Raw genomic sequence first — 26,172 nt, forward strand, 5'->3', positions numbered from 1 at the left:
ACCCAAGGAGGGGGTCCTGCCCCCCCGCGGGACCCGAGTCCCCGGGACGCGAAGGCAAACGGCCCCCCGGGGTGCTGCGGGGGCGGCGCGCGCGGCCGGGCGCCCCGCCAGGCGCTGGGTGCTGCCCCGGGGTCCCCACGCCTCGGCACCTAATTAGTCGTAAATTAGTCTGCACGCGCCGGGGTGGCGGCCCCGCCGGCGATGATGATGATGATGGGGGGGGGGGGGGAGTTTGATGATGGGGGGGTCCCCGGTGTCTGGGGGCGGCCCGGGGGGGTCCAGCGGGCGGAGGGAGGGGGTTAAGGCGGAGCGCGGCCGGGCGGGGAGCGGGTGACTCAGCGGGGCCGCCCCGGCCCCCCCCCCCCCCCCGGTGCCCCCCCCCGGCCCGCCCCCGCCGTGCCTATCCCGGGCGGCGCCGCGTCCCGCCACTGCCCGCTCCGCGCCGCGCCGCTCCGCACCGCCCGTGAGTACCGGGGGGCACAGGGGGCGACCCTCCACCCCCTGTTGGGGCCCGAGGCTGCATCCTACTCGGGGGACCCCATTCCTGCATCCCGCTTGGGGGAGGGGGGCGGGAAATCGCGCACCCTGCTTGGGGGGGACTCAATCCTGCACCCCTCATTTAAAGGGGGGATTCCCCCCCCCCCGGGCAGGCACCCCGCCGGCTGGGGAGTCCTAGTCCTGCCCCCCCTGCCAGAGGGGGACCCCAATCCTGCCCCTCCCGGTAGGGGTGGACCCCATCCTGCCCCCCCCCCCCGGGACCTCTGGGCATTGCCCCCCCCCGTTAAAGGGGGACCCAACCCCGCACCCCCCTTTGGAGGGGGACCCTGAAGACGGGCACGTGGGCCAGGGTCCCCCCAGGGCCACCCCACCCTGACCACCCCCCAGAAAATCTGGGGGTGCCCATGGAGGGGCATACTCTCCCCAAGAGATGCCCCCACACCCTGGGGGGCCGCATCCCGCTTGGGGGGGGGCAAAGCCCGAGCTGGGGGGGCCAGGGCAGGGCTGACCGGGGGGGCCCTGGTGCTGAGTAGGGGTGGACCAGCCCCCCCCTCCTCGGGGGCCCCCCCAAGTTTTTGAAGGCAAAGCCGCGGGCTGGGCCAGTTCCTGTTTCAGTGGCAGGCGCCCGCGCTGGGGTGTGGCACCGGTGCCCCCAACCCCGTCCCCACCCGGGGGGGGGGCACACGGAGGTTGGGGGGTGGGGGGAGAATCATGGCGTTGGGTGGACAGGGTGGGGGGCAGCAGACCCATGGGGCAGGCGTGTCCACGTGCTGCCATCACCCCACATCTCTGCCAGGCCCGGGCATCCCTTCCCAAAATGATGGGTGGGGTGCTGGTGTCATCCCTTGCGGGGGGGGGGGTTGGGGTTGCCCCCCCCCCCCGTGACCCCTCAGAGATGGGGAAACTGAGGCAGGGTGCACCCCACCCAGGGAGGAGACCGGGGGCTTTGCGCAATACCCCCCCCATGACTGGTTGGGGTTCCCCAGGGTGCCCCGTAGCCTGGGGGGGGGACGGACGGACACGGATCACACCCACAGGACATGTATGTGTGTGTCCCCCTCCCCGGCCACACCCCGCGGCTGCAGCCCGAGCTGAGTCATTCCCAGCGGCTGGAAAACTGCTTACACGTGTGATGAGCGGCGCCAGCCTCAGCCTGCAGCCTGCCAGCAGGGCGTGGGGGGGGTGGTGGTGTGGGCACATGGCTGAGTGTGCCCCCCTCCTCCCCCCAGTCCCGCAGCCCCCCACCATGCCATCCCAGATGGAGCACGCCATGGAGACCCTCATGTTCACCTTCCACAAGTACGCAGGGGACAAGAACCACCTCAGCAAGGAGGACCTGCGGATGCTGATGGAGAAGGAGTTCCCCGGCTTCTTGGAGGTGGGGGGGCAGGATCGGGCCCCGGGGGGGGGTACCCATAGCACCCTGGGATCAGACCCTATAGCACCCTGCCAGGATGGGACCCCCACAACCCCCCGCCAGGAACAGACCCCACTGCGCAGGGGCTCGGGGGAGCCTGTTGGGTGGGCTCAGCCCCGATGCTGGGGTGACGGGCCCTGACCCCTATCTCTGCTCCCCCCCCCCCCCCCCCAGAACCAGCGGGACCCGATGGCCCTGGACAAGATCATGAAGGACCTGGACCAGTGCCGGGACGGCAAGGTGGGCTTCCAGGGCTTCTTCTCGCTGGTGGCCGGCCTCACCATCGCCTGCAATGACTACTTCGTGCTGCACATGAAGCAGAAGGGCAGGAAGTGAGAGCAGCACCCATGGGTGCTGCCCTGATGCCCCTGGGTGCTGCCCTCCCCATGGGTCCTGCCCCCCACCCCTGGGCACTGCTTCCATGCCCATGGGTGCTGCCCCCCCCCACCCCTGGGCGCTGCCCCGACACCCATGGGTGCTGCCCTGCTGCCCCCTGCTGCCCCCTGCCTCAATAAAGGTGTTTTGTACTACGCTGGAGCTGCCTCGTTTCTTGGGATCCCCCCGGGGTCTCCATTGCCCTGAGGTTCCTGTCCCTCCGGGGTCCCTGTCCCCTGCCAGCCCCACCTGTGGGGTGACCCTGGCTGGGGGGGTGTGGAGCACAGGCCCCCCTGGGTGCTGGAGCCAGCAGGTGAGGTGGGGTCCCTCAACAAGGGGGGGGGGCTGTGGGGCCATAGGAGGGCTGGGGGGTACAGGGCTGGGGGGGGGGTTCAGAGGTCCTGGGGGGGCTGTATAGGGCGTGTGTAGGGCTTCTATAGGGGCTGCCCAGGGCTCTGTAGGGGGTCTACAGCAGCCACAGAGGGCTGTATAGGGGTGCATAGGAATCTAAAGGGGCTGTATGGGGGCGTAGAGGGAGTCTATAGGGCCCATACAGGGGTATATGTGAGCATATAGGTGACCTGTAAGTGCTGTGGAGGTTTCTACGGGGCTGTACACGCACCTAAAGGAGCCATACAGGGTGGTTTGGAGCTGTATAAGGCCTGCAGAGGGCTGTATAGGCACGTGCAGATGTCTGTAAGGCCTGCACAGGCCTATATAGGTATGTATAAGGTGGCTATAGTGCCCCAGAGAGCTGCATGGAGGTATATAAGGGCTGTACAGGGGTGTATAGGGGCTGTATGGGGGTCCACAGGAGCTGTATGGGGCTGTGTAGGGGCTTATGGGTGTCCAGAGGGGCTGTAGGGGGCTGTATGGGGTGATATAGGGGGACTGTGTAGGGTCCACAGGAGCTGTACAGGGTTCCATAGAGGTGGGGGGGGGGCTGTATAGGGCTGCATGAGGCTGCCTAGTGGTGTGTAGGGGATGCATGGGGCTGTATAGCAGTCCGTGGGAGCTGGATGGGGCTGGATGGGGTGGCATAGGGGCATGCAGGTGGTCTATAGGGACTGTGTGGGGCTGCAGAGGGGTGTTTAGGCACTGCACAGGGCTGTATAGAGCTGTATGGGGTGCTTTAGGGGTCTGTAGGTGTCTACAGGGGGTCCATAGGGGCTGTATAGGGCTGGTCCCAGGGGGCTCTGTGGGGCTGTATGGGGTGCTTTAGGGGGCTATAGGTACCTACAGGGGGTCCGTAGGGCCTGTATAGGGCAGTATGGGGTAGTATAGAGCTGTATGCGGGTCCCAGGAGGCTCTATAGGGCTGTATGGGGTGGTATGGGCTCATATAGGGGGTCTGTAGGGACTGCGTGGGGCTGCAGAGGGGCATATAGGCACTGCAGAGGGTATGTATGGGGTGCTTTAGGGGTCTGTAGGTGCCTACAGGGGGTCCGTAGGGGCTGTACGGGGCTCCCGGGGGCTCTATGGGGCTGTATGGGGCGGTGGAGGGGGTCTCCGGGGGGGTCCCTCGGGGCAGCGCAGGGCTCTAGGGGGGCCTATGGCGGCCTATAGGGGTCCCTCGGGGCGGGGCGGAGCTCCTACGGAAGCTGAGGAGGCCCCGCCCCGCCGGTGACGCGAACGGGCGTGGCCCGCTCTCCCGTCTCGGCCAGCGGTCGCCGCGTCCGCGGCCTGGTGCGGGGGGCGCGCGGGGCCGCCGGTGGTCACGGGGTCAGAGGTCACGTGAGCGGGGGTCAGGGGTCACGGGGCGGAAGGTGACAGGGGCCGGGCAGCTAGGACAGGGACCGGACTGACCTCTGACCTCTGACTTGTCTGTCCTTGGCCCCACTGGGGTCCTGGGGCGGGGGGGGGCACCGGGAGTGACGTCACTGCCCCTGCCCTCGGCTGGGAGTGACATCACCGCTGACAGTGACATCACTGCTGGCTTCCAGTGTGGCAGCACCGAGCCTCCCTGACAGGGCGCGGCATCACCGTTGGGGTTGCTGATGACGTGTGACATCGCACGGCAGCAGCAACCAGGCGTGACATCACCCCCGGTGACCCCAGCGACCGGGTGTGATGTCACCCCCAGTGATCCCACCGACCAGGCATGACATCACAGCCTGGAGCCATGTGGCGCAGCGGCGGGGTGGTGAGGCAGGCGCTGGCTGCTGACATCCATCCCCATCCCCCTGCCCGTCCCTGCCTGCACCCCCCCCGCCACGGGGCCAGAGCCCCCCCAGGACTACGCGGTGCCCAACGGTGGCTGGAGTGATGCCATGCGGCGGCAGTACCGGCGCCTCCTCGCCATGGCTGCCACCGGGGCCTGGGCACGGCTCCCCTCCTACTGCAGCGCCCACGAACACTTCCCGGGAAAGTGTGTGTGCTGGGGGTGGGGGGTGGGGTGGGGTGTCCCCTGTGTCCCCCGTGTGCCCCCCAACTCGGCTCCCGTCCCTGCAGAGGTGCCGGTGACACCGGGGGACACGCGGCTCTTCCTCCGCGCCATCGAGGGTGCCGGCGTCGGCTTTGAGTACGCCATGTTTCTCAACGCCGCCGAGTGCAGCCTGCTCTGCCTCTTCCAGCCCGGCTCCTACCTGGAGGAACACCCCAGGTAAGCGTCACCATTGCCACCACCGCCATGTGTCCCCCCACCTTGGCGCTCACCATGTCTCTCATCTGTCCCCCACCGCCACCAGCCTGACCCACGGCGGTGCCATCACTGCCATCATCGACGGCACGCTGGGGACCTGCGCCCTGGCGGTAGCTGGGAAGGTGATGACAGCCAACCTCAGCATCGACTACCTGGCATGAGTGTCACTAGGGACAGGGACGGGGGGTGTCCCCAAGGAGGGGGGGGACACACGCACACGACAGGGGACCTGAGATGCGGTGTTGTCATCCCCCCCCAGCCCCGTCCCACTGGGTGCCGCGGTGCTGCTGGACGGCCGTGCCGAGCGGCTGGAGGGGCGCAAGGTTTTCCTCTCCTGCCACGTCCAGAGCGCCGAGGGGGACACGCTGCATGCCCGGGCCACCTGTGAGGACAGGGACACCCCTGAGGACACCCCGGGGGTGGGTGAGACACGGGGTGGGGGGAGGACACTGGGGGGGTCCCATCCAGCCTGTGTCCTCCCCCCTTCTCCTCCAGGTCTCTCCATCTGGCTGGACCCCACTGAGCACCGGACACGGGAGGAGGACAGTGGCCGGTAGCTGTCCCCGGTCACCCCGTGTGTGTGTCCCCACCGTGTCCCCCCCGTGTCCTCCCCCCACCTCAGTTTCCCCAGGTGGGGCTGGGGGGGGCCACAAGCAGCAGCACCACTGCAGATCACCCCTGGTGTCTCTGGTGTTTCTGTGGGCTTCGGTCGTGTCCCCGGGGGTCACGGGTGGGACCCCACGGCCAGGATGGTCCCCCGTGGGGGAGGGGGGATAGGGACCCCTTTAGGACCCCCCCGCACACGTGTTCCCCCGCTGCTGCCACCTCGGGGTCCCCCTGCCGCGCTGCCCACGGGTGGGGGGACACCCCCCCCTCAAACCCCCCGACCCCGCGGGGTCCCCGTGACACGGCGGGGGCCTAGGGTGGGCTCGGCCACGGGACGCCCGCGGGGCCGGGGGCGGGGTCAGGCACGGGGTGATGGGCGGGGGCTGATTGGGTGGGCGGGGCCGCGGCAGCAGAAGAGGTGGCCGGGGGCTCGCGGTGGTGGTGGAGGAGTCACAAGAGGTGGGTGGGGCCAGGAGAGGTTGGTGGGCGGGGCAGGGCGGCCCCCCCCCTCCCGGGGCTGACGGGGGTGGGACACGGGACCGGCCACCCGGGACGCGGGCCGGGCGGGCGGGGGGACCCCCGGAGTCCCCAGAGCTGCGGCCTCGGCTTCCTCCGCGAGCCGGCAGCGCCTGAGCCCCCATGGGCACCTGGGGGCGGGGGGGTCCCGTGGCTGCACCCCAAAGGTGGGCGCATTGGGGTGCCGTGGGGTCCCATCACTGTACCCCAAAGGTGGGTGCATCGGGGTGCCGTGGGGTCCCGTGGCTGCACTTCAGGGCGGGGCCCATCAGGGTGCTGTGGGGTCTCATTGCTGCACCCCAAAGGTGGATGCATCGGGGTGCTGTGGGGTCCCATCACTGCACCCAGGGCTGGGCCTATCGGGATGCCAAGGGGTCCCCTGGCTGCACCCCAAACGTGGGAGTGTTGGGGTGCTGTGGGGTCCCATTGCTGCACCCCAAAACTGAGCCCATTGGGGTGCCCTGGGGTCCCATCACTGCACCCCAGAGCCAGGTATATCAGGGTGTCATGGGGTGCCATCACTGCACCCCAAAACTAGAGCACATCAGGGTGCCATGGGGTCCCGTGGCTGCACCCCAAAGGTGGGCGCATCGGGGTGCCATGGGGTCCCATCACTGCACCCCAAAGGTGGGTGCATTGGGGTGCTGTGGGGTCCCATTGCTGCACCCCAAAACTGAGCACATTGGGGTGCCGTTGGGTCCTGTGGCTGCACCCCAGGGCCAGGTACATCAGGGTGTCATGGGGTGCCATTGCTGCACTCCAAAACTAGAGCCCATCGGGGTGCCGTGGGGTCCCGTGGGGCCTGGGGGTGTCAGGGCCACCCTGGAGAATTTGGGGCCGTGGTGACGGTGTCCGTCCGGATGCCCGGGTCCCCACTCTGCTTCGCCTGGGGTCATCGGGGTCACGGGGGGCGGGGGGGGTGCCCCCGGCCGCCCGGCTCCCCGCACCGCCCCTCTGTGCCTCAGTTTCCCCCCCAGCCGCACCGTGGAAAGTCGGAAATTTCCAGTGCGTGGGGCCGGGGGGGGCAGGATGCCGGGGGGGCAGGATGCCGGGGGGGCCCCGGCGCCCTTATAACGCTCGGCCGCGCCGCCCGCGCCACCGCCGCTGCCATGCGAGGTAGGGCCCGACACGGGGGGCTGCAGCAGGGGGCACACGCGTGTGCAGGCGTGTGCTCACCTGGGGGTGCGTGCAAGGCCAGGGGAGCGGAGGGGGGCGTGTGGCAGGGGGTGGGGGTGTGTGCAAGGGGGGGGCTGGCAGGGGTGCGCGTGCGGCTGGGCACGCATGTGTGCACGCGTGTGGGAGCGTGCAAGTGTGTGGGAGCGTGTGAGAGCGGGCATGTGTACATGGAGGAGCATGGGAGTGGGTGTGCGTGTGTGCGCGTGCAAGTGGGAGCGTGCTGGGGTGTGCGCACATGTGTGCAAGGGTGTGGGAGCACACAGGGGGTGCACACGTGTGTGCAAGGGTGTGGAAGCACACAGGTATGCGCGTGTGTGTGCAATCAGTGGAAGCTTGTGAGAGCGGACGTACGTGTGTGCAGGCATGTGGGAGCCTGCAGGAGTGTGTGTGTGCCTGTGCAAGGGTGTGGGAATGTGTGTGTGCAAGTGTGAGGGAGTGTGTATGCATGTGTGTGCAAGCATGCAGGAGCAGGTGGGGGGGTGGATGTGCAAGGGTGTGGGAGTGTGTGAGAGCAGGTGTGCAAAATGGTGGGAGCAGGCAGAAGTGTGTGTGCAAGGGCGTGGGGGCACACGGGGATCCATGTGTGTGCAAGCAGGGGGGAGCACGCGTGGGTGTGTGTAAGGGTACAGGAGGGGGCAGGTGTGTGTGCAAGAGAGTGAGAGCACATGTGTGCAGACGTGTGGGCATGGTGTGTGTGCAAGCAGGTGGGAGCAGCTGTGTGTGTGTGCAAGGGTGTGGGAGCACATGGGTGTGCATGTGTGTGTGTACCTGTGGGCATGGCTGTGTGCTTGTGCAGGCGGGTAGGGACATGTTGGACTGCATGTGCATGTGTGTGTGAGTGTGTGTGTGTGTGTGCGGGGGCAGGGTGCAGGCAGGTATGTGTGCAACCGTACCCGTGCACACCTGTGGGAGCACGCACATGTGTGCAGACACATGTGTGAGAGTGCACATGAGCATGCCCACATGTGTGTGTGAGAGCACTGGGAGCTGCCAGGGCATGGGAGCCGTGTGTGTCAGCGTGTGTCAGCGTGTGTCAGCGTGTGTCAGCATCACATGTGTTTTACAGCTCACACGAGCATGTTGGCACATGTTACAGCTGGACCATATGTGTTGTGGCATGTGCAGGCATGTTTTGGGGCACACATGCGATGAGGGTTGTGGAACTGCATGTGCACACACTACGGGGGCTGTGCATGTGTGTTACGGCATGTTGCTACATGTGCACACGTTACAGCATGGTGCTGTGTGTGCACGGATGTTACGGTGTGTAGCTGCGTACACACCCATGTTGCAGGGTGGTACGGTGCGTGCGGCTCCGGGTGTCCGTTTGTGGAGTGTGACATGCACGCCTGTTGCAGGGTGTGCACCCATGTTGTGGGGTGTGCGCGCGTGTTGCGGGGTGTGCATGTGTGTTGCAGGGCATGCACACGTGTTATCGCATGTTACTGCATGTCCTGGCGGTGCCGCAGTGCCGGGCAGCCCTGTTTCCCCCCGCACCCGCAGCTGTGGCTGCAAGCGCCTGAGGCTGGGAGCACGGGTGCCCCCCAGCACCCATGGGTGCCCCCATGCACCTGCGGGTCGGGTGCTTACTCTTAGATGTGGTGGGGGCTGGCAGCTGCAAGGGGCCGGCGCAGGTGACACCGACAGGGACACGGATGGGGACACGCAGGTGGCCCCACTCCTGCGCCGCCCCCACCCACAGCCCCCCCACTTTGGCACTGGGGAAACCGAGGCAGGGGCGCCGCCACTCCGGGGTGCTGGGGCCAGGGTCCTCTGGGGTCCCTTCCTTCCCCTCTGCATCATGGCGTGTTGGCCTGTGCTGTGACGTGTCTGCCTGCGTCATGGCGTGTTTTGCCATGACGCTGTACCGGAGGGGGATCGGGAGCGCTGGGTCATCCCCCTGCCCCAGGGACAGTGGGTGCTGATGGGTGCCAGCAGGTCCCCATGGGTGCTGGTGGGTGTCCCCAGGGCCGATGGGTGCTGGTGGCTGGTTGTGGAGCTGACGGGTGCCAGTGGGTCTCTGTGGGGCTGATGGGTGCTAATGGGTGTCCGTGGGGCAGATGGGTGCCCGTGGCTTCCATGGAGCTGGTGGGGGCCAGTGAGTGCCCTGGGGGCAGCGGGTCCCTGTGGGGCTGAAGGGTGCTGGTGGGGCTGATGGGTACTGGTGCGTGCTGGTGGGCGCTGGTGTGCGCTGGTGGGAATGATGGGGACTGGTGGGTGCCCATGGGGCTGATGGGTGCTGGTTGTTGTTGGTGGGTGCTGGTGGAGCTGATGGGTGCCGGTGGTTGCCCCTGGGGCTGGTGGGTGCTGGTGGAGAGGATGGGTACCGGTGGGTGCCCATAGTGCTGGTGGGGCTGATGGGTACCGGTGGGTGCCCATGGGGCTGATACGTGCCAGCGAGGCTGACAGGTACTGGGGGGTGCTGGTGGGGCTGACAGGTACCGTTGGATGCCCATGTTGCTGGCGGGTGCCCGGGTGCCCGCAGGTGCGGGTGGGTGCCGTGGGAGCGGCGGGTGCTGGCGGGTGCCGGCGGGGAGGCGTGGGGCTGGGCGAGACCTCGTCGACCTCTCGCCACTGGTTCCCGGCAGGAGCAGCACCCGAAAGCGGCGCTTCCTGGCAGCCGCCGGCGCCGGCACCGTTGACTAATGCAGGTGCCGGGACGCGGGGCTGACTCAAAGCGCCGAATTCCCAGGGCCCCTCCGGGCCGGTGTCACCGAAGGGGTCCCCGGTGCCCGGCCACCGGCGCCGGATGCGAGGGCGGCCGCTGGGCCCCAAAACTGGGGCAGGTGGAAAAAGCCGACGAAGCGGATTCAGCCCTGGGGAGGAGGTGTGCGGGCGTGTGCATGCGTGTATGCGCGTGAAGGCGCAGCTGCGTGCGTGCACAAGCGTGCAAGAGCATGTGCAAGGGTGTGAGGGCTCACGGGAGCATGCGAGAGTGTGTGCGAGCATCGGTGGACGTGTACCAGCCTGGGCAAGCATCCCCAAGCATGCAAGAGCATGCATGAGCATGCACAGGTGTGCACTGGTATGTGCAAGCACACACGAGCGTGCACAAGCATTTATGAATGTGTGCAAGCATGTGTGAATGTGTGCAAGCATGGAGAAGCGTGCAGCAGCCTGCAGGAGCGTGCGCAATCTTTGGCAGCTTTGCAGAACCCTTTGCAAACACGCACAAGCACAGGCAAGTGTGCTCAAGTGTGTGTGCATGGCTGAGGGTGTGTGCATGTGCCCACGCGTGCCCAAGCTTGTATGAGCATGTGTCACCCCCCGCCAACAACCCCGTGTGTGGGGGGCAGGAGTCTGCCCGTATGTGCACGTGAGTGTGCAAGAGTGTGTGAGCAGGCAGGAGGGGGCTCAGGCATGTCTGAATGCGTACAAGCGTGTGCAAGGGTGCACAGACGTGCAAGTACGTGCACAAGCGTGTGCAGGGCAGAGGGTGACAAGCCAGTGGCAATGGAGGGATGAGAGCTGTCTGGGTGGGAGGGGGCTCTGGGGCTGGGGTCCCCCCTGGCTGCGGTATCCCCACCCTGGTGTCCCCACCCTGGTGTCCCCCAGCTCCAGTGTCCCCTCAAGCTCAGCCATTGCCTGGCTCTGGTGTCCCCCCACCTCCCCACCCCCAGTGTCCCCATCCCCGGTGTCCCCTGCTCCCATGGCTCTGGTGCCCCCCATCCCCGTGACCTCACCTCATGGCCCCCTGCCCACCCAGTGGGCACAGCGGTGCCATGACGGTGCCATGCTGGGCTGTGCCAGGGCGGCGGGCGCCTTCCTGCAAGGTGGGGCCATGTCCCAGTTGTGGCTTTGCCGGCGCTCGCTGCTGCTGTGGTTTCGGCAGCCCCCAGCGTCCGGCAGGGCCCACCCTGCACTGGGGCCATGGGGGGGATGCCCCAGGGGACACCCAAGGACTCCTGGGGGGGACCTGAGCCCATAGGGGACATTGGAGCCCATGGGGTGGCATGGGAGCCTGTAGGGGCCACGGGAGCCCTTGAGGGACACGTGAGCCCATAGGGACCAGGTGAGCTGGTGGGGGGCATGTAAGCCTCTAAGTGACATGGGGGTCTGTAGGGGACACCAATGCCCATGGGGGACATGTAAGCCCATGGAGTCCCGGTGAGAACATGGGTGGCAGACATGGTCCCAGAGAGGACACGTGGTCCCATAGGGTCTTCAAGGAGCCCATGGGGTGACATGGGAACCCAGGGGGACATGGGAGCCCACGGGGTGACATGTGAGCCCATGGGGGATGTGAGCCTTACAGGGGACATGTGAGCCCACAGCGGCCACGTGAGACCGTGTGGCGACACGTGAGCCCGTCTGGGACACGCGGTCCCATGGTGGACACATGAGCATATAGAGGATGATGTGAACCCATAGGGGGCACAGGAGCCCACGTGGGACCTGTGAGTCCCTGAGGGACACCTGAGGCCATAGGGGACACGTGAGCCCATAGGGGACACAGGAGCCCAGGGAGAGCACGCGAGGACACAGGTGGCACACACGGTCCCACGGGTGCCACGTGAGCCTGGGAAGGGCTGTGAGCTGCCCATGAGCCTTGGGGGATCCCTCGGGGCGGGCACCCACACCGTCCCTCCCGCCCGCAGCCCACATCGAGGTGATCCCCTGCAAGATCTGCGGGGACAAATCCTCGGGGATCCACTACGGCGTCATCACCTGTGAGGGCTGCAAGGTGGGCCGGGGTGCTGGGGCGGCTGCCGGGGGGTGCCGGGAGGGGGTGCCGGCACAGCGGTGACCCCCGGCGCAGGGCTTTTTCCGGCGCAGCCAGCAGAGCAGCCTGAGCTACGCCTGCAGCCGCCAGCAGAACTGCCCCATCGACCGGGCCAGCCGCAACCGCTGCCAGCACTGCCGCCTGCAGAAGTGCCTGCGCCTTGGCATGTCCCGCGACGGTGGGTGCCCACCCTGGGCCACGGGTGCAGCCCCCTCCCCACAGTTGGGTGCACCCCCTCCATACCTGGGTGCACCCCCCCTCCCCAAACGTGGGCGCACCCACCCTCCTCAGCCCCATTCCCACCCGGCTGTGCTCCCGTGGGAGCCGTGGCTGCCTGGGGACTGCAGGACGCCCCAGGGGGCCGCGGTGTCCCCGGGAGGAAGCGGAGGGGCCGTGGGTGCGCCCGGAGGAAGCGGGGCGGCGGGGGCCACAGCGGCACGCGTGTGCGGCCGGAAAGCCCCGGTGCCACGGTTATGTAGGTCGCGGGGAGCCAGGCCGGTGCACGTGTACACACGCAAACACGCGTGTGGCATGCGTGTCCTCCAGCGCCGCCGACGCCGCCTCTCCTCGCAGCTGTCAAGTTCGGCCGCATGTCCAAGAAGCAGCGGGACCGGCTGCACGCCGAAGTGCAGCAGCAGCTGGAGCAGCGGCAGCGGGAGCGGGCGGCCGAGGGGGCACCTGCCGTCCCCCTGGGGCTAGCGGGGTGCCGGGGCCACCCGCTGACCCCTGCCGGCACCCCGGGGTGCCCTGGCACCCGCCATGGCGGGACGGAGGGCAGGGCTGGTGCCATGGCGGAGGTGGAGCCGGGGCGGCTGGAGGGGACCAAACGGGGCCCGGATGGGGACAGGGACAGGGCCGGCCCCGACTTCTACCCCCACCCCGATGTCGGCAGCCTCCTGGAGTCACCCACATCCTCTGGTGTGGAGATCGGTGAGTTGCTGGGTGCCACGTGCCCGTGGGGGCTGGGTCTGTCACCCACGGGTGCTGGATGGTGGTGGGACCTTGCCCGTTGGGGACTTGGGCAAGGGCTGCCTGCCCTGTCCCCATCCCCAAGCCCCCGTCCCCCGCAGAGCACCTCACCCAGAACGTCCTCAAGTCGTACCGGGAGACGTGCCAGCTCCGTGCCGAGGACCTGCAGCTCCGGCGCTGGGACACCTTCTCCTGTGAGGAGGTCTGCGCCTACCAGAAGAAGGTGAGGCCAGCAGGGTGGGGGCACAGGGGAGGGGATGTTGCAGTCCCCAGGGCACCCAGAGCTCCGGCATGGTGCAGAGCAATGGGGACGTTCTCGGGGGTTTGGTGGGGGCTCTGTGGTGGGGGTGACGGCCGGTCCTGCAGTCAATGGAGGAGATGTGGCAGCGCTGCGCCGGGCGCATCACCGAGGCCATCCAGTATGTGGTGGAGTTCGCCAAGCGCCTGCACGGCTTCATGGACCTCTGCCAGAATGACCAGATCGTCCTCCTCAAAGCGGGTACGGGGCCACCTCGTCCCCTCATCCCCAGCCCCGGGGCCACCCCGTCCCCCCAGTCCCCAGCCCCACAGTCCCTGCTGCCCCCATCTCCCCAGTCCCAGTGTTCCCAGACAATAGGATGCTCTGGTCCCATCAGGGAGGTGACAGTCCCTAGAGGATGCTGTGGCCCCATGGAGGGGGGGTGGCGGTCCCCAAGGGATGGTGTGGGCCCATCAGGGGGTGGCAGTCCCTATGGGCTGCTCTGGTGCCATGAGGGAGGTCACAGTCCCATGGGTCGCACCAGGGAGGTGACGGTCACCAAGGGCCACCCCAACCCCACTGGAGAGGTGACAGCCCCCAGGGCTGGTGCTGTGGGGGCACTGACCCAGCCCTGAGCAGTGCCACCATGGAGCCCTGTTGTCCCTGGTGCCACCATCCCTGTCCCCGTCCCGCTGCCGGGTGGTGGCAGGCGCCATGGAGGTGGTGCTGGTGCGGATGTGCCGAGCCTTCAACTCCGACAACCGGACTGTCTTCTTCGAGGGCAAGTACGCCGGCGCCGAGCTGTTCCGATCCCTGGGTAGGGCTGGGGACATGGAGGGGGGGGACACGGAGGGGACACAGGGGAACACGCTGTGACAAGGGCTTCCCCCAGGCTGCCACGAGCTCATCTGCTCCATCTTCGACTTCGCCCAGAGCCTCTGCGCTCTGCACTTCTCGGAGAGCGAGGTGGCCCTCTTCAGCGCCCTCGTCCTCATCAACGCCAGTGAGGGACCCTCCCCACCACCGCCCACCCCATGCCTCAGTTTCCCTCCCCAGCCCTGTAGGAACCCCAATGAGGGTTTGCCCAAAACCCCGGGGTTTTGCCCTAAAGTGGGTGCTGGGTTGTGGGCTTGAGTGTCCTGAGCTGGCCTCTGCTGTCTCCCAACCCTGTCCCCGTTGTGTCCCCACCCTGTGCCTCTCCTGTCCCACTCTCTGTCCCAGCTGGTCCCTGTCCCCTTTCCTGTCCCCAACCCTGGCCTATTCCTGTCCCTGTCCTCTTGTGGTCCCCATCCTGTCCCCATCCTGCCATGGTCCCATCTGTCCCCATCTCCATCCCTGTCCTTGTCCCCATCTCCATCCTCATCCTGTCCTTGTCTCCATCCTTTTTTGTCCCCATCCCTGTCCCATCCCCATCCCTGTCCCCATCCCTGTCCCCTCCCATCCCTGTCCCCATGCCACCCACCGTGTCCCCTGTCCCCAGACCGGCCGTGGCTGCAGGAGCAGGCAAAGGTGGCACGGCTGCATGGACACCTGGAAGTTGCCTTCCGCCTCCTGCTGCGCCGGACCCACCGTGAGGGGCTCCTGGCCAGGGTGAGGGCACGGGGAGGGCTGAGGGGGGGCACAGGGTGGGTGCCATGGGCTTGAGGGGGCTGGGGGCACGGGGGGGAGGGGGTGGGCTGCCACGGGCAGGGGGTCACCCTGGGGCATGGGCTGCCCTGCGTGTGTGACACATGTGTGTCCCCTGTGTGTGGGTGTGACACATGTGTCCCCTCTGTGTGGGTGCATGGCGCGTGTCACCCCGCCTGGCAGACCTGTGATGGGCATGTGTCCCTGCGGGCAGCTGCCGCCACAGGGGCGCCTGCGGGCACTGTGCTCACAGCACGTGGAGCAGCTCCAGGCCTTCCGCCGCCTGCACCCCGGGGTGCTGCACGCCGCCTTCCCCCCGCTCTACCGCGAGCTCTTCGCTTCCGAGGCCGAGACCCCCAGTGGCACCCGCTGAGCACCCACCCCGGGTGCCCGGATGCCTGGGTCCTCGCCCTGCCCTACCCCTGCCTCCTGCCTGCCGGCGGCTGGGTGCGGCAGTGGATGCCGGCACCCATGGGTGCTCCCACGGCCAGGGGGGCACCCGCAGCTGGTAGGACTCTGGCAGGTGGAGGGGCTCCAGCACCCACGGAGGAGCCAACGGCCGGAGGAGCTCCGTCACCCGGAGGGGCTTTGGCACCCAGCGATGCTCCATCACCCATAGAGGATCCATCACCCAGTGATGCTTTGTCACCTGGCGGGATTTTGTCACCCAGTGATGCTCCGTCACACGGTCATGGTCTGTCACCCGGTGGGGTTTTGTCACCTGGTGATGGTCTGTCACCCAGTGGGGCTTTGTCATCCAGTGATGTCCCATCACCCAGAGATGCTCCATCACCTGGTGATGCTCTGTCACCCAAAGAGGATCCATCAGCGAGTGATGCCCCATCACCCTGCAGGGTTTTGTCACCTGGTGATGGTCTGTCACCCCGTGATGGTCTGTCACCCAGTGGGGCTTTGCCACCTGGTGATGTCCCGTCACCCAAAGATGCTCCATCACCCAGTGATGCTCTGTCACCCAAAGAGGATCCATCAGCGAGTGATGCCACGTCACCCAGCAGGGTTTTGTCACCCAGCAAGGCTGTGTCACCTGGAGGGGCTCCATCACCCCAGGAGGATCTGCCGCCCGGCTGGGCTCCATCACACGGCGACACTCCATCACCCAGTGATGTCCCGTCACCCGGGGAGGCTCCGTCACCTGTGGGTGCCCTGACCGGGGCCACCCTGTTACCGGGGGTGCCCCCACCCCGCCGAGCAGTTCGGGGTTCCCGTGGCCACGATGGGTGCTGGGCCTCCCCCGCGACGGGGGACGGGCACACGCACCCGCGGGGCTCTCCCACGGGTGCAGGCTCCCGCCTGTGCAGACACGCGTGGCCCCCCCCGCCCCGGGTGGCCCGGCGGGGTGACGGGGGAGGGGGGGGTGAGGGCGGGGGGGGCCGCGGCTGTACCGAGGTGAAATAAAGGCTTTTTGGGGGACGGCGAGTCCGTGGGCTCCGTCACGGGGGGAACGGTGGAGGGGGGGCGGGGTGACACCAGGTGGGGCGGACAGGGCGCGAGCCCCGAGACCCCGCGGGGCATTGTGGGACAGGGCAGAGCCCCCCCCCGCCCTTTCCCGCCCTTCGGGAGCCCCCCGCCCGTCACTCACAGCTCGGGGCGGGTCCGAGGCACCCCCCCCCCCTTTGCTGCTCGCTGATTGGCTTCAACCGTCCGCCGCGCGGCGCGGATTGGCCGCTTTATTCCCAGGCTGGTGCTGTGGCCCGCCCCCTCACCTCTCTCCTCCCTCCTCTAGGAGGCCGTCCGGGGATTGGCCACCGCCCCTCCTACGGCGATTGGTGGGGCGGGGAGAGCGGCGCTATGATTGGAGAGGGGAGGGAGGGGGTGGGGCTAGCGGCGGCTGGGCGCGTGAGGCGGCGGCGGCAGCGGCTCGAGGGGCGGCGGGCGCGGGGGGACCGGGGCGAAGTTGGGCCTGGGGTCCCGGTCGGAGCTGGTACCCGGGGGCTGCACCGCCGGGACCGGGCTCCCCAGGTAGGCTGAGGCCGCCCCGGGAGGCCGGCGGGATCGGGGGGCTCGGTGCTCCCCTGCTGCGGCGGCTCCCCTCCTGGGACGCTGGGAGCTTAGGCCTGTACCGGCGGGACCGGGGCTTAGGCAGGCTCAGGCCTGAGCGCCTGCTCCGCGAGTGGCCGAGCCCTCTGCAGCGGGTGCGTGGGTGGGAGGGGGCCTCGGTGTGCGGGGAGGGGAGGGGGGGCTCGGCCTGGGCCCCACCCGGGGCCCTGGCTGGGGGGAGGCTCCCGGTAAAACCTCTCCTTCCTCAGGCCGTGGGGAAGATGACGGCGGAGCAAGGTTACTGGAACAGCCTGACTCCCCTGCAGAAAGTGGCGGTGGTCCTGGGGATCCCGGCCAGCGCCACTGTCCTCTACATCCTGTACCGCAGGTACCGGGAGAGCCGAGGTGGGTGTTGCAGCCCCTGTGCCGTTCCCACCCGTGGGCTTGAGCGTTCAGCCGCCTTCCCCCCCAGACCCCGACCTCTCCTTGCCTTCCCCAAATGTGCTGAGGTGCTCGGGAACAACCCTGAGGCTTTCAGAGCTGCCTTGGGCCCCCTCCCGGGAGACAGGGAGTCTGTTGGAGTAGCTTTGCCAGCTCTGAATTTCCCTCGTGCTGTTTATAAGCCCCCCGGGGGTTTCCCTTCCCCCGCCATGGGGACCCGCCGCTGTCACTCTGCCGCTTTCCCCTCAGAGGAGCGGCTGACCTTCGTGGGAGATGAGGAGCTGGAAATCCAGATGCGAGTACCCCGGGCAGCCATGAAATCCATCATCGGCCGGAAGGGAGCCACAATCAAAAAGGTAAGCCATGCCAGAGGCTTGTGGGGGTGACAAGGAAAGGCCAAGTTTACTGGGAGCCCCAGTAAATGGCAGACGGCGGGGCTGGATCCCCCCCACCCTGTGCCCACAGCTAAGGCAAGAGACGGGGGCTTGCATTGAGGTGGAGAGAGAGGACGAGGGTGAGGAGACAGTGCTGCTGATCTCGGGCTCCCCCAGCCAAGTCTGCCGGGCGAAAGCCACCATCCACCAGATAGTGATGGAGAGCACCCTGGTGTCGGAGCAGCTCTGCGTGCCCCAGAGAGCCGTCGGCAGGATTATCGGTACCTCCCCCCACCCTAGGGAGGCAGGGGACAGCGGGAGGTGTCCCCAGTTTACCCGCCGGGTGTGTGTGGTGGCACAATTGCTGTTGAAAGGCCTGATGGCACAAGCATGTCGGGGCAACCTGTGGGATGGAGGCTGGCTCCTGCTCTGAGTCTGCTCTGCCTCAGTTTCCCGGGGCGCTCTCTCCCGCAGGCCGGGGCGGCGAGACAGTGCGGGGCATCTGCCGCAGCTCGGGGGCCAAAGTGCTCTGCGAGCACGAGGCTGACGCCGGCCTGGCCCCGGTCAGGGTCATCCAGCTTTCGGGGACGCGGAAGGAGGTGGCAGCCGCCAAGGTGAGCGGGAGGCAGCGGGGCTGGGGGACGGCTTGGCCCCCCAGCCCAACGCTCTCCTTTTTCCCCCCAAGGAACTCATCATGAAGAAGCTGATGGAAGACGACGTCTTCCGGAAGGAGCTGGCCCAGTCAACGGCGATGCGGTGCCAGCGCAAGCAGCCCCTGGGCAGCCGGCAGGAGCAGGAGCTGCTCCCTGCCAGGACGCTGGAGCACAGGGAAGAGGATGGGGGGTCATTCTGGGCTGACGGCTCGCTCCTGGGCCAGGCTGCCTTTGAGGAGGTGGAGGAGCTGGAAGATGAGAGTGAGGAGCTGGAGAAGCTGGCGGCGGGGACTGACACAGCAGTACCGAAATTTGAAGGTGAGAGAAGCGTTTGTGTCGTCCCCAAGGGTGCAATGGGAAAACTGTGCTGGGGAGAATGTAATTTCCTCGGGTCCCCTGGGGACCTGCAGAGTGTCGGGAGCCGTTTTAATGGCGCTGGGTCACCCCGGGCTGCCTCCGGCTTTGTCCCCCAGACTCTCTCCCTCTGTCCCTGCGCTGGATGCTGACGTGGCCAGAGCCCAGGCTGGGCAGGATGGCTCAGCCGCCTCCCAGGCTCTTGCTGTTGTCCTTTGTCCCACGGATGGCCCGAGATGGGTCTCTGCGAGTGGGATCTGCGGGTCGGCTTCTGCTCTCGCCTCATCTTGCATTATCCCCATCTCTGTGGGGGGCTGGGGGGGTCCCCTCGGCTGCCCCATCTGGCTCTCACTGGGGCTCCCCGTGCCTCTCCCATAGTTCCCAGTCCTGATTTTAGCTTCCACGCCGATGAGCACCTGGAAGTTTATGTCTCAGCCACGGAAAACCCCAGCCACTTCTGGATCCAGATCATCGGCCAGCGCAGCCTGCAGCTGGACAAACTGACCACCGAGATGCGGCAGTACTACCGGAGCAGTGGCCACACGGTGAGACCCCACGGGGCGCCAGCCTTGTGTTGTCGTCCATGTGTCGTCGTCCCCCCACTCCCCTCACCTGTCCGAGGGAGGTCACCCACCCTGTCCCATCCCCCCCCCCCCCCCAGGCAGAGCTCTCGACCATCCAAGCGGGGGACATCGTGGCTGCTCCCTACGTGGATGGCAGCAACTGGTACCGAGCCCGTGTCCTGGGCACGCTGGAGAACGGCAACTTTGACCTTTACTATGTGGATTTTGGGGACAATGGAGAGGCCCCCCGTGAGGCTCTGCGAGCCCTGCGGTGAGCACGGACTATCACCTGGGGAGGGACTGGCAGGGAGGGGGTGTATGTGTGGGGGGACAACAACAGGGCTGTGGTTGAACGTCCCTGGGGAAGCTGGTGGCGTGGTGAGGGCTCGCGGCTGTGTTGCTGGAGGAATTGACTGAGGCCGTTCAGTGTTTTTGTGAAGCGGTCACGGCGGGAAGAGCTGCGGGAAATCCTTGGGGAGCCGGGCTTGTGGCCGAGGCGGGCTGTTCTTGCCAGGAGAGCCAGCAGCTCCCACAGCGCAGTGTCACGGTGGCTTTCTCTCCTTGCCAGGAGCGACTTCCTGAGCCTGCCCTTCCAAGCCATTGAGTGCAGCCTAGCTGGGATCCTGCCCGCCGGTGAGTGGGGAAGGAGTCCTAGGGGGAGGCAGGGGGCCGGATCCGGCCATGTCCCTTCCCTGCAGGTGTCGCCCGCTTCTCAGCCGGGCTCTGCTCACCCGGTTCACTCACTCTCACAGGGGCCGAGTGGGAAGAGGCAGCCCTGGATGCCTTTGACCGGCTCACCCACTGTGCCATGTGGAAACCGCTGCTGGCAAAGATTTCCAGCTATGTCCCCTCCGGGCTTGGTGCCCGGCCCAACATCCGGCTCTACGGCCTCCACCATGGGGAGGTGAGCCCCTGCCATGCCCCAGCCCTCCTGCTCTGTCCCCACTCTCCTGTGCTGCCGGCTCTTCAGCCCTGTCTCCTTTCGGCACAGAACCTTGATGTGGGAGCAGAGCTGGTGCGGCTGGGCTACGCCGTCCCCTGTCCCCAGGAGGAAGAAGAGGAGAGCGCCAGGCCACCGAAGGAAGCCATGGCCAAGACGCCGGTGAGTGGACACAGGACCGGGGTGGGCAGCCGGTTGTCCCACCTGGCCTCCTTGGCAGGAGCCGGTGCCAGACCCCTTGGGGCCAGCCCGCCTCCCCCAGCGCAGGGCCAGCTCCTTGCTGCCCCAAAGCCATGCTGGTGGTTGCTAGCGCCGGTTAACCCAGTTCTTCCTGGCGCAGGAGAACGTCACCTGTGGCTCCCTTGCCAGCCTCACCTCAGAGCCCCTGACCTCTCCAGCTGTGACCCCCCTGGCCCCAGCTGGCCTCAGCCCTTCGGGTAAGCCTGGCCAGCCCCCTCAGGGTGGAATGGGCACAGTTACCCCAGCAACTTGCTTTCCAAGGCCTCCCCGGCCTCTGGCACTGAATTCGGCCCCTGGGGCTCCCCCCTGACCTCCCCTTTCTACAGATGACACCTCCAGCAGCAGCGAGGACTTCCGCATGACGGAGGGCAGCGCCCGGTGACACCGATGCCGCACAGGCTGGCCCTGGGGAGCCTCCCCACGGCTGGCCCCCCCGGCCCCGAACTCCCTTTTCCTCCCCCTTTGACGTTAAAACGGTTCCCTGGTACCCCTGACCCCCCTCCCCGGGGGTAAGGGGGTCCCCTCTCTGCTGCGGGGTGGGGGGGCTGCGTGGCAGCAATAAAACAGAACGTTTCGAAGCTCTCTGCCCGCTTGGGTGTTGGTGAATGGGGACCAGGCAGGGGAGAACGGCACCGGGGGCAGCCCCCGGTTTTGGGGGGGGGGCGTTCCCTCATTTCGGGGGAAAGCAGGAGCTGCCGGGCGGGGGAACGGGGCCCGAGGAGCGGTGAGCAGTCGGGGGTGCTGGGGCGCAGGCGCGCGGCGGGCAGCCCCCGGTGGGGTCCTTGGGCACCGGCGAGCGGCCCCGGTGGGACCCTACTGCGCAGGCGCGCGGTGGGCAGCTCCGCGGGGGGGTCTTTGGGCGCAGGCGCGCCGCGGGCAGTCCCCGGCGGGAGGTCCCGTGGCGCAGGCGCGTGGCGGGGCAGCCCCCGGTGGGGTCCTCAGGCGCAGGCGTGGGGTCCTCGGGCGGCGCCGGGGAGCAGGGAGGGGGCTGCCATGTTGGGCTGTGGGGCGGTGAGGGGCTGTGGCCTCCTGCTGCGGGCGGCGAGCCGGGCCCTGAGCCTCAGCCACAGCCGGGTGAGGGCCGGGGGGGGAGCGGTCCCGGGTGTGTTGGGGGCTTTCGCGGCTGTCTGGGTACCTGGGTGCGCGTTTTGAGGGGCAGGGGGCGGTACGGGGGTGTCCGTGAGGGGAGGGGGGGCGGGGTGTCTGCATAGGGGCGTTGGGAGTACCTAGGGATCTGGTGGGGGGTATAGCGGGGATATGGGGTATATGGATCTAGGGAGCAATTAATAAAGGACGGGGGGGTTGAGGGGAGGTGTTGGGGGTTACCTGAGGGTGCAGCCGCCTTGTCCCCATGGGAGAGGCGGCTGTCATGTCGGATGGGGAGAGCTGGGGGTGACTGGCGGCTCTGCAGGAGCCGGGAGGGGGGGTTGTTGTCGCCACTCCCTGGGACGAAGCGGGATTCGCAGCTGGGGAGCTCCCGCGTTGCTCGGTGCGCGGCTGACCCCCCCCCGCCCCGGGCTGACCCCCCCCTTCCCGGCCAGGGGACGGTGGTGGTGGAGCGATGGTGGCAGGTCCCGCTCAGCAAAGAGGGGCGGCAGCCCCGCCTGCACCCCCGCAGGCACCGCATCTACAGGCTGGTGGAGGACACCAAGCACCTGCCCAAGACGAATTTGGAGCTGATCCTCACCCAGTCGGTGGAGAGTATGTTGCTTTTCGTGGGTGTTTGCCTTCCTGTGGCAGAGCTGGGCACTGGTCGCAAGAGTTAATTTGGTTTCTGTCCTGTTTTGCCCTGGTCCGCATAGGGAAGGGGGAGGATTCCCCCCGTTAGGTCCTGTTTCCGATGATCCGGTGGCAGCAGGATTTCATCCCTTGGGCTGTGGGATGATTGAGGGTTGCAGAACCCTGAACGATAATTTTGTGGTATTTTGGGCCTTTTTTTTTTTTTTCTTAAAACTTCCTTCAGATGGAACCTCAAAGCTGCAGTGGGGGCTGCAGGGCTGGCACATCGCCAGTGCACACCTCACTAACATCACCTCTTGCTCCTCTCCTTGCAGATTTGGGGAACCGGGGAGACGTGGTCAGTGTGAAGAAATCGGTGGGTCGTAATAAGCTCCTGCCCCAGGGGCTGGCTGTCTACGCCTCGCCGGAGAACAGGAAGATGTTTGAGGAGGAGAAGAAGGTGAGTCGGCACACAGGGGCTGCTCCTAGCCCGGCTGGGGTGGTTTTTGTCCTGTCCCTGCTTTGAAATCAGGAGATTTCAAAAAAGGGAGCAGAGATTTCGGTTTAAAAGGGTCGGTTGTTCTTTGGGACTGTTCCTGTCTCCCTCCACCCACGTGTTTGTGGTTTTGTGGGGTGAGATCTGCTGATCGCCTTAGAAATATGGTCCCGCGATGAGCCCCGCTTGTTAATAAATTCCTTTGCAGAGTTTGCAATGACAGGAGAGCTCTCCGGGCCTCTACCAAGCTGCCTTTCCCCCAGCAGCATGCAGGCAGGCTGCCTGGTGTGCGGCATTGCCGAACCTTTCTTTCATTTATTCTCCTCAATCCTCTTTTCCTCACAGTTGCGCCAAGAAGGGAAGCTGGAGGTACTCCAAACCCAGAGTGGGGAGAAGGTGAGCAGAGGGGCACCAGCGACTCTGCCATTATTCTGGAGAAATCCCTGAGTCCTTGAAAGCGCCAAGCCTTTGCCGGAGCCTCTTGGCCGGGTGCTGGGAACCCTCTTCCCTCCAGCTGCGGCTCAGGAAGGCAGCTGCCTGCACGCATGTCTGCACGGCTGCCGATGTGTGCGTGAGCTTCTGGGTTGAGGGCCGGGGCAGCCCCATACCGCCGGCATCCCCTGCTCGCCTGCCTGAGCCCCTCAGGACCTTGCTGGCTTCCCACCTGGAGTGCCGGGAGCACCGCACTCCCCAACACCTTTCTCCCCGTCTTTACAGACCATCAAGTTCCTCAAGAGCTGCCGCCTTGAGGTGGGCATGAAAAACAATGTGAAGTGGGAGCTGAACAACGAAATCGTGGCTCGCCACTTCTTCAAAAACGTGAGCGGTTGCCCAGAGCCGGCGCTGCACCGGCTGGGAGCTCTTTGCTGGTGCTGGGAGCTCCCATGTGTGAACGGAGCCACGGGAGTCAGTCATGGGGGCCCAGATCCCGGTGGGAGGGATGTCACCAAAGGGTTTGAGGAGCCAGCAGTGCGTCCGTGGCTGGTCTGGGGCTCAGCCAGGGCACGTGCTGAGAGCAGCTCAGCAGAGGGTTTAAGACCTCGAAGGGATTAAGAAGGGAAGATGATAAATCGGGGGATGAGGCTGCGGTCCTTCCCATGGCACACGCCAGGCCAATGCCGGCAGGAGCCCCTGGGGGCCTGGTGGCTCTGCCGTCGCCATGCTGGGGCTCCTGTTAAGGGGCTGGGGAGCTTGGGGGTGGGGGGGGCCTCACCGCAGGCTGCCCCTGCTCCCCAGCCTTCACTCCTGGGGCCTCATTTTATTTCTCAGCTGCGGGTTTTTGTGCCTCCCCATGCGCTGAAGCTGCCAGAGGAGCCCATCACCAGGTGGGGCGAGTACTGGTGCGACGTGACGGTGAGCGAGCAGCCCTTCAGTACCCACCTCTCCATCCCCTTCCCAGCTGGGCGAGTGCCCCCCCACCCCCCCCCCCCGTTCCCCTTCTCAGCACCTCTCCACCCCACACACCCCCTCCCCACCTCCTGTGGGGCTCCCACGCCAGCCGTCCACACCACATGTCCACGCCAGAGAAACCCGGCAGTGCCTGTCCTCCAGCACGGGGTGGGAGGAGCAGAAATACTTTATTTAAAAAAAGAAAAAAAACAGCAAAAGGAGAAAAAAAAAAACTAAAACCAAACCCATCCCCGCGACCTAGATAGATGAGACCATCTCGCCCATCGCCATTCATCTTTTGTCCTTCCCGGGCCCTCCGGGGAGTGGAGCTGGCTCTGAAACTGCCTGCTCTAAATCGGTGTCATCGCTGATGGGCGTCTCCCACTTCGTTCACTGTGCCAAATTCCTGGAGCTGGTGGGGAACGGGCAAGGGCACACCCCGCTTCCCTCCCGCTTCCCTCCCGCTTCCCTCCCGCTTCCCTCCCGCTTCCCTCCCGCTTCCCTCCCGCTTCCCTCCCGCTTCCCTCCCGCTTCCCTCCCATCTTTCTCCCACGTCTCTCTGAGCTCAGATCCCATGGGGATTTAGGGATGGAGCTACCGTGGGGGCAGAATGGGGAAGAGAGGCAAGAGTAGCTGCATGCTGGAGTGCAGCAGCCGCTCCCCCCTCCCTGGGGGATGGGGGGGGGGGTCCCCTGCTGTGACCCTCCACTCCCATCTGGCAGGTGAATGGGCTGGAGACGGTGCGGGTGCCCATGTCCGTGGTGAAGTTCCTGCGGCCCAAGACCAAGCGCTACAAGCACTGGCTGGCGCAGCAGCAGGCCCAGCTGGCGGCACGGAGGGAGGCACTGCTCTGAGCCCGGGGTGGGGGCCCTACCAGCCCCCCTGGACCCCAGTTTGCTACCGGTAGGCGCTGGGGGAACGGGGTGGGGGTTCCCTGATCTGTTACACACACCCCACTCCCCCTCCTTGCTGGTTGCTGGTACTGAATAAAGGGCTTGATGGGGTTTGGAGGGGGGGGGGGGGGTGTCTGCTCCTGGGGCGGGGGTGGGACACAAGGGGTGGGCGGGGGCAGCTCCCTGGGGACCCCCTGTAACCCCTCCCCGTGTGCAGCTTCCCTCCCAGTGGCACCTTCTCCTGCCCCCCCTGCCCCGAGAGCACCGGTGGGGAATGGTGACACCACAGCAGCACAGGGCGCAGGGTCTCACTGCCTGTTATTGGAATGAGACCCTGCTGTCCCCCCCCTCAGGGCACCGCTCCTGGCCTCCCCAGCTCCTCCTGGATCTGGCCTGGCAGCTCTGGCTGGGTGAAGTACGCTGCAGGGGGGTGGGCAGAGGGGTGAGTGGGAGGCCGGACCCCCTCCCCGCTGCCCCCCCCCCCAGTGCTCCCCCCCTCACCTGCGGCGAACTCCAGGATGTCATCCGGTCGTTGGAGCAGCAGCTCTCTGCAAGGGGGGGGCACAGGGGTTTGGGGCCGTTTTCGTGTGGTTTCCCGCAACGGAAAATGGCAATTATTATTTTTTTTTTTAAGGACGAATTAAGGTGTTTTTGTGAAATTTGTCGGGGGTTGTGGGGGGGGCCGTGTCCCACCTGAGGAAGCCCCGCAGCAGCAGCCGGACGGATGGCCGGGCCCGCAGGTACCGCTGGCTGCTCAGGCAGAGCATGGCCTGCGGGGGGCGGGGGTCTGTTACCGGGGGGGAGGGGGGGCGGGCGGCCCACGCAGGACCCCCCCCCAACCCCCCCAGCACGGCGGGGCGTCGCCCAGAGCTGCACACCCACGGGGGGGGGTGTGTACCCCCGTGGGTGCGTGTACCAGTTCCACACACGCCTCCCACCCCCTCCCCAGCACCTGGTCGGGACGCGGCGGTGATTGCGGCGACGCCATCTTGGCTGCGCCCGCAGCGGCCCGTCACCATGGCAACGGCGGGGAGGGGGCGGGGCCGTGTGCGGCGGCTCCTGGCGATCAGCACCGGGGACAGCGCCGGGCGGGGCGGGGCACGCGGGTTCCCGCCACCCACCCCCCTCCACCAGCACCCGCGTGCGCGCGCGCGCACAGGCACCCACCCGGGTTGCGCGCGCCCCCCGTGTGCGCGCACGGACACGGACGCGCGTGCGCGTACGACCGGCCCGCCTGCACACACTCACACACATCACACACACATACACATACACACACCCGGACCGCCCCCCCCGCGGTGCCGGTGCCCGGTAGCCGGGTCCCGGTC

General features: G+C 67.0%; 5 protein-coding genes and 1 long non-coding RNA gene across 9 annotated transcripts; 5 read left to right on the forward strand and 1 right to left on the reverse strand.

The window, feature by feature from the left end:
- Positions 1-338: 338 nt before the first annotated feature.
- Positions 339-2,445, forward strand: S100A10 (S100 calcium binding protein A10). The gene is made up of 3 exons (XM_069794109.1): positions 339-463; positions 1,728-1,876; positions 2,090-2,445. Exons 2-3 carry the CDS (start codon positions 1,745-1,747, stop codon positions 2,249-2,251), a joined length of 294 nt encoding a protein of 97 aa, XP_069650210.1. The 5' UTR covers positions 339-463; positions 1,728-1,744; the 3' UTR covers positions 2,252-2,445.
- Positions 2,446-4,047: 1,602 nt separating this feature from the next.
- Positions 4,048-5,788, forward strand: LOC138687348 (acyl-coenzyme A thioesterase THEM4-like). Its single transcript, XM_069794113.1, is given in 5 exon segments — positions 4,048-4,659; positions 4,741-4,891; positions 4,977-5,093; positions 5,190-5,314; positions 5,426-5,788. Coding segments are annotated over 5 exon segments (555 nt in total). The 5' UTR covers positions 4,048-4,559; the 3' UTR covers positions 5,488-5,788.
- A 5,990-nt stretch (positions 5,789-11,778) lies between these two features.
- RORC (RAR related orphan receptor C) lies at positions 11,779-16,167 on the forward strand. Its single transcript, XM_069794095.1, is given in 11 exon segments — positions 11,779-11,912; positions 11,988-12,129; positions 12,525-12,881; positions 13,022-13,143; positions 13,287-13,419; positions 13,868-13,975; positions 14,051-14,161; positions 14,639-14,656; positions 14,659-14,722; positions 14,724-14,748; positions 14,999-16,167. Coding segments are annotated over 10 exon segments (1,110 nt in total). The 5' UTR covers positions 11,779-11,912; positions 11,988-12,116; the 3' UTR covers positions 15,158-16,167.
- Positions 16,168-16,603: 436 nt separating this feature from the next.
- On the forward strand, positions 16,604-20,925 carry TDRKH (tudor and KH domain containing). Of its 3 annotated transcripts, XM_069794032.1 has the most exons (13): positions 16,604-16,764; positions 17,052-17,187; positions 17,473-17,579; positions 17,689-17,878; positions 18,072-18,211; positions 18,283-18,568; positions 18,983-19,149; positions 19,266-19,438; positions 19,736-19,800; positions 19,920-20,071; positions 20,159-20,269; positions 20,448-20,544; positions 20,674-20,925. In XM_069794032.1, exons 2-13 carry the CDS (start codon positions 17,064-17,066, stop codon positions 20,727-20,729), a joined length of 1,668 nt encoding a protein of 555 aa, XP_069650133.1. In that variant the 5' UTR covers positions 16,604-16,764; positions 17,052-17,063; the 3' UTR covers positions 20,730-20,925. The 3 variants fall into 3 exon arrangements, with proteins under 3 accessions (XP_069650133.1, XP_069650134.1, XP_069650135.1); XM_069794034.1 differs by lacking the exon at positions 16,604-16,764 and having other exon boundaries at positions 17,057-17,170; XM_069794033.1 differs by lacking the exons at positions 17,689-17,878; positions 18,072-18,211.
- Positions 20,926-21,261: 336 nt separating this feature from the next.
- MRPL9 (mitochondrial ribosomal protein L9) lies at positions 21,262-25,478 on the forward strand. 2 transcript variants are annotated; one of them, XM_069794119.1, is made up of 8 exons: positions 21,262-21,421; positions 21,889-22,048; positions 22,402-22,526; positions 22,908-22,958; positions 23,280-23,312; positions 23,832-23,915; positions 24,674-24,854; positions 25,198-25,478. In XM_069794119.1, the coding sequence occupies exons 1-7, from the start codon at positions 21,341-21,343 to the stop codon at positions 24,803-24,805; spliced, it is 666 nt and encodes a 221-aa protein (XP_069650220.1). In that variant the 5' UTR covers positions 21,262-21,340; the 3' UTR covers positions 24,806-24,854; positions 25,198-25,478. The 2 variants fall into 2 exon arrangements, with proteins under 2 accessions (XP_069650220.1, XP_069650219.1); XM_069794118.1 differs by having other exon boundaries at positions 21,263-21,421; positions 23,280-23,381.
- Positions 25,280-26,034, reverse strand: LOC138687352 (uncharacterized). Its single transcript, XR_011326579.1, has 3 exons — positions 25,797-26,034; positions 25,538-25,614; positions 25,280-25,392 (listed from the first exon to the last, which is right to left on the reverse strand). It is a non-coding gene; the product is annotated as an uncharacterized lncRNA (long non-coding RNA).
- Positions 26,035-26,172: the final 138 nt, after the last annotated feature.

Source organism: Haliaeetus albicilla, chromosome 10 (assembly GCF_947461875.1).
Source record: "Haliaeetus albicilla chromosome 10, bHalAlb1.1, whole genome shotgun sequence".
Classification (NCBI taxonomy): Eukaryota; Metazoa; Chordata; class Aves; order Accipitriformes; family Accipitridae; genus Haliaeetus; species Haliaeetus albicilla.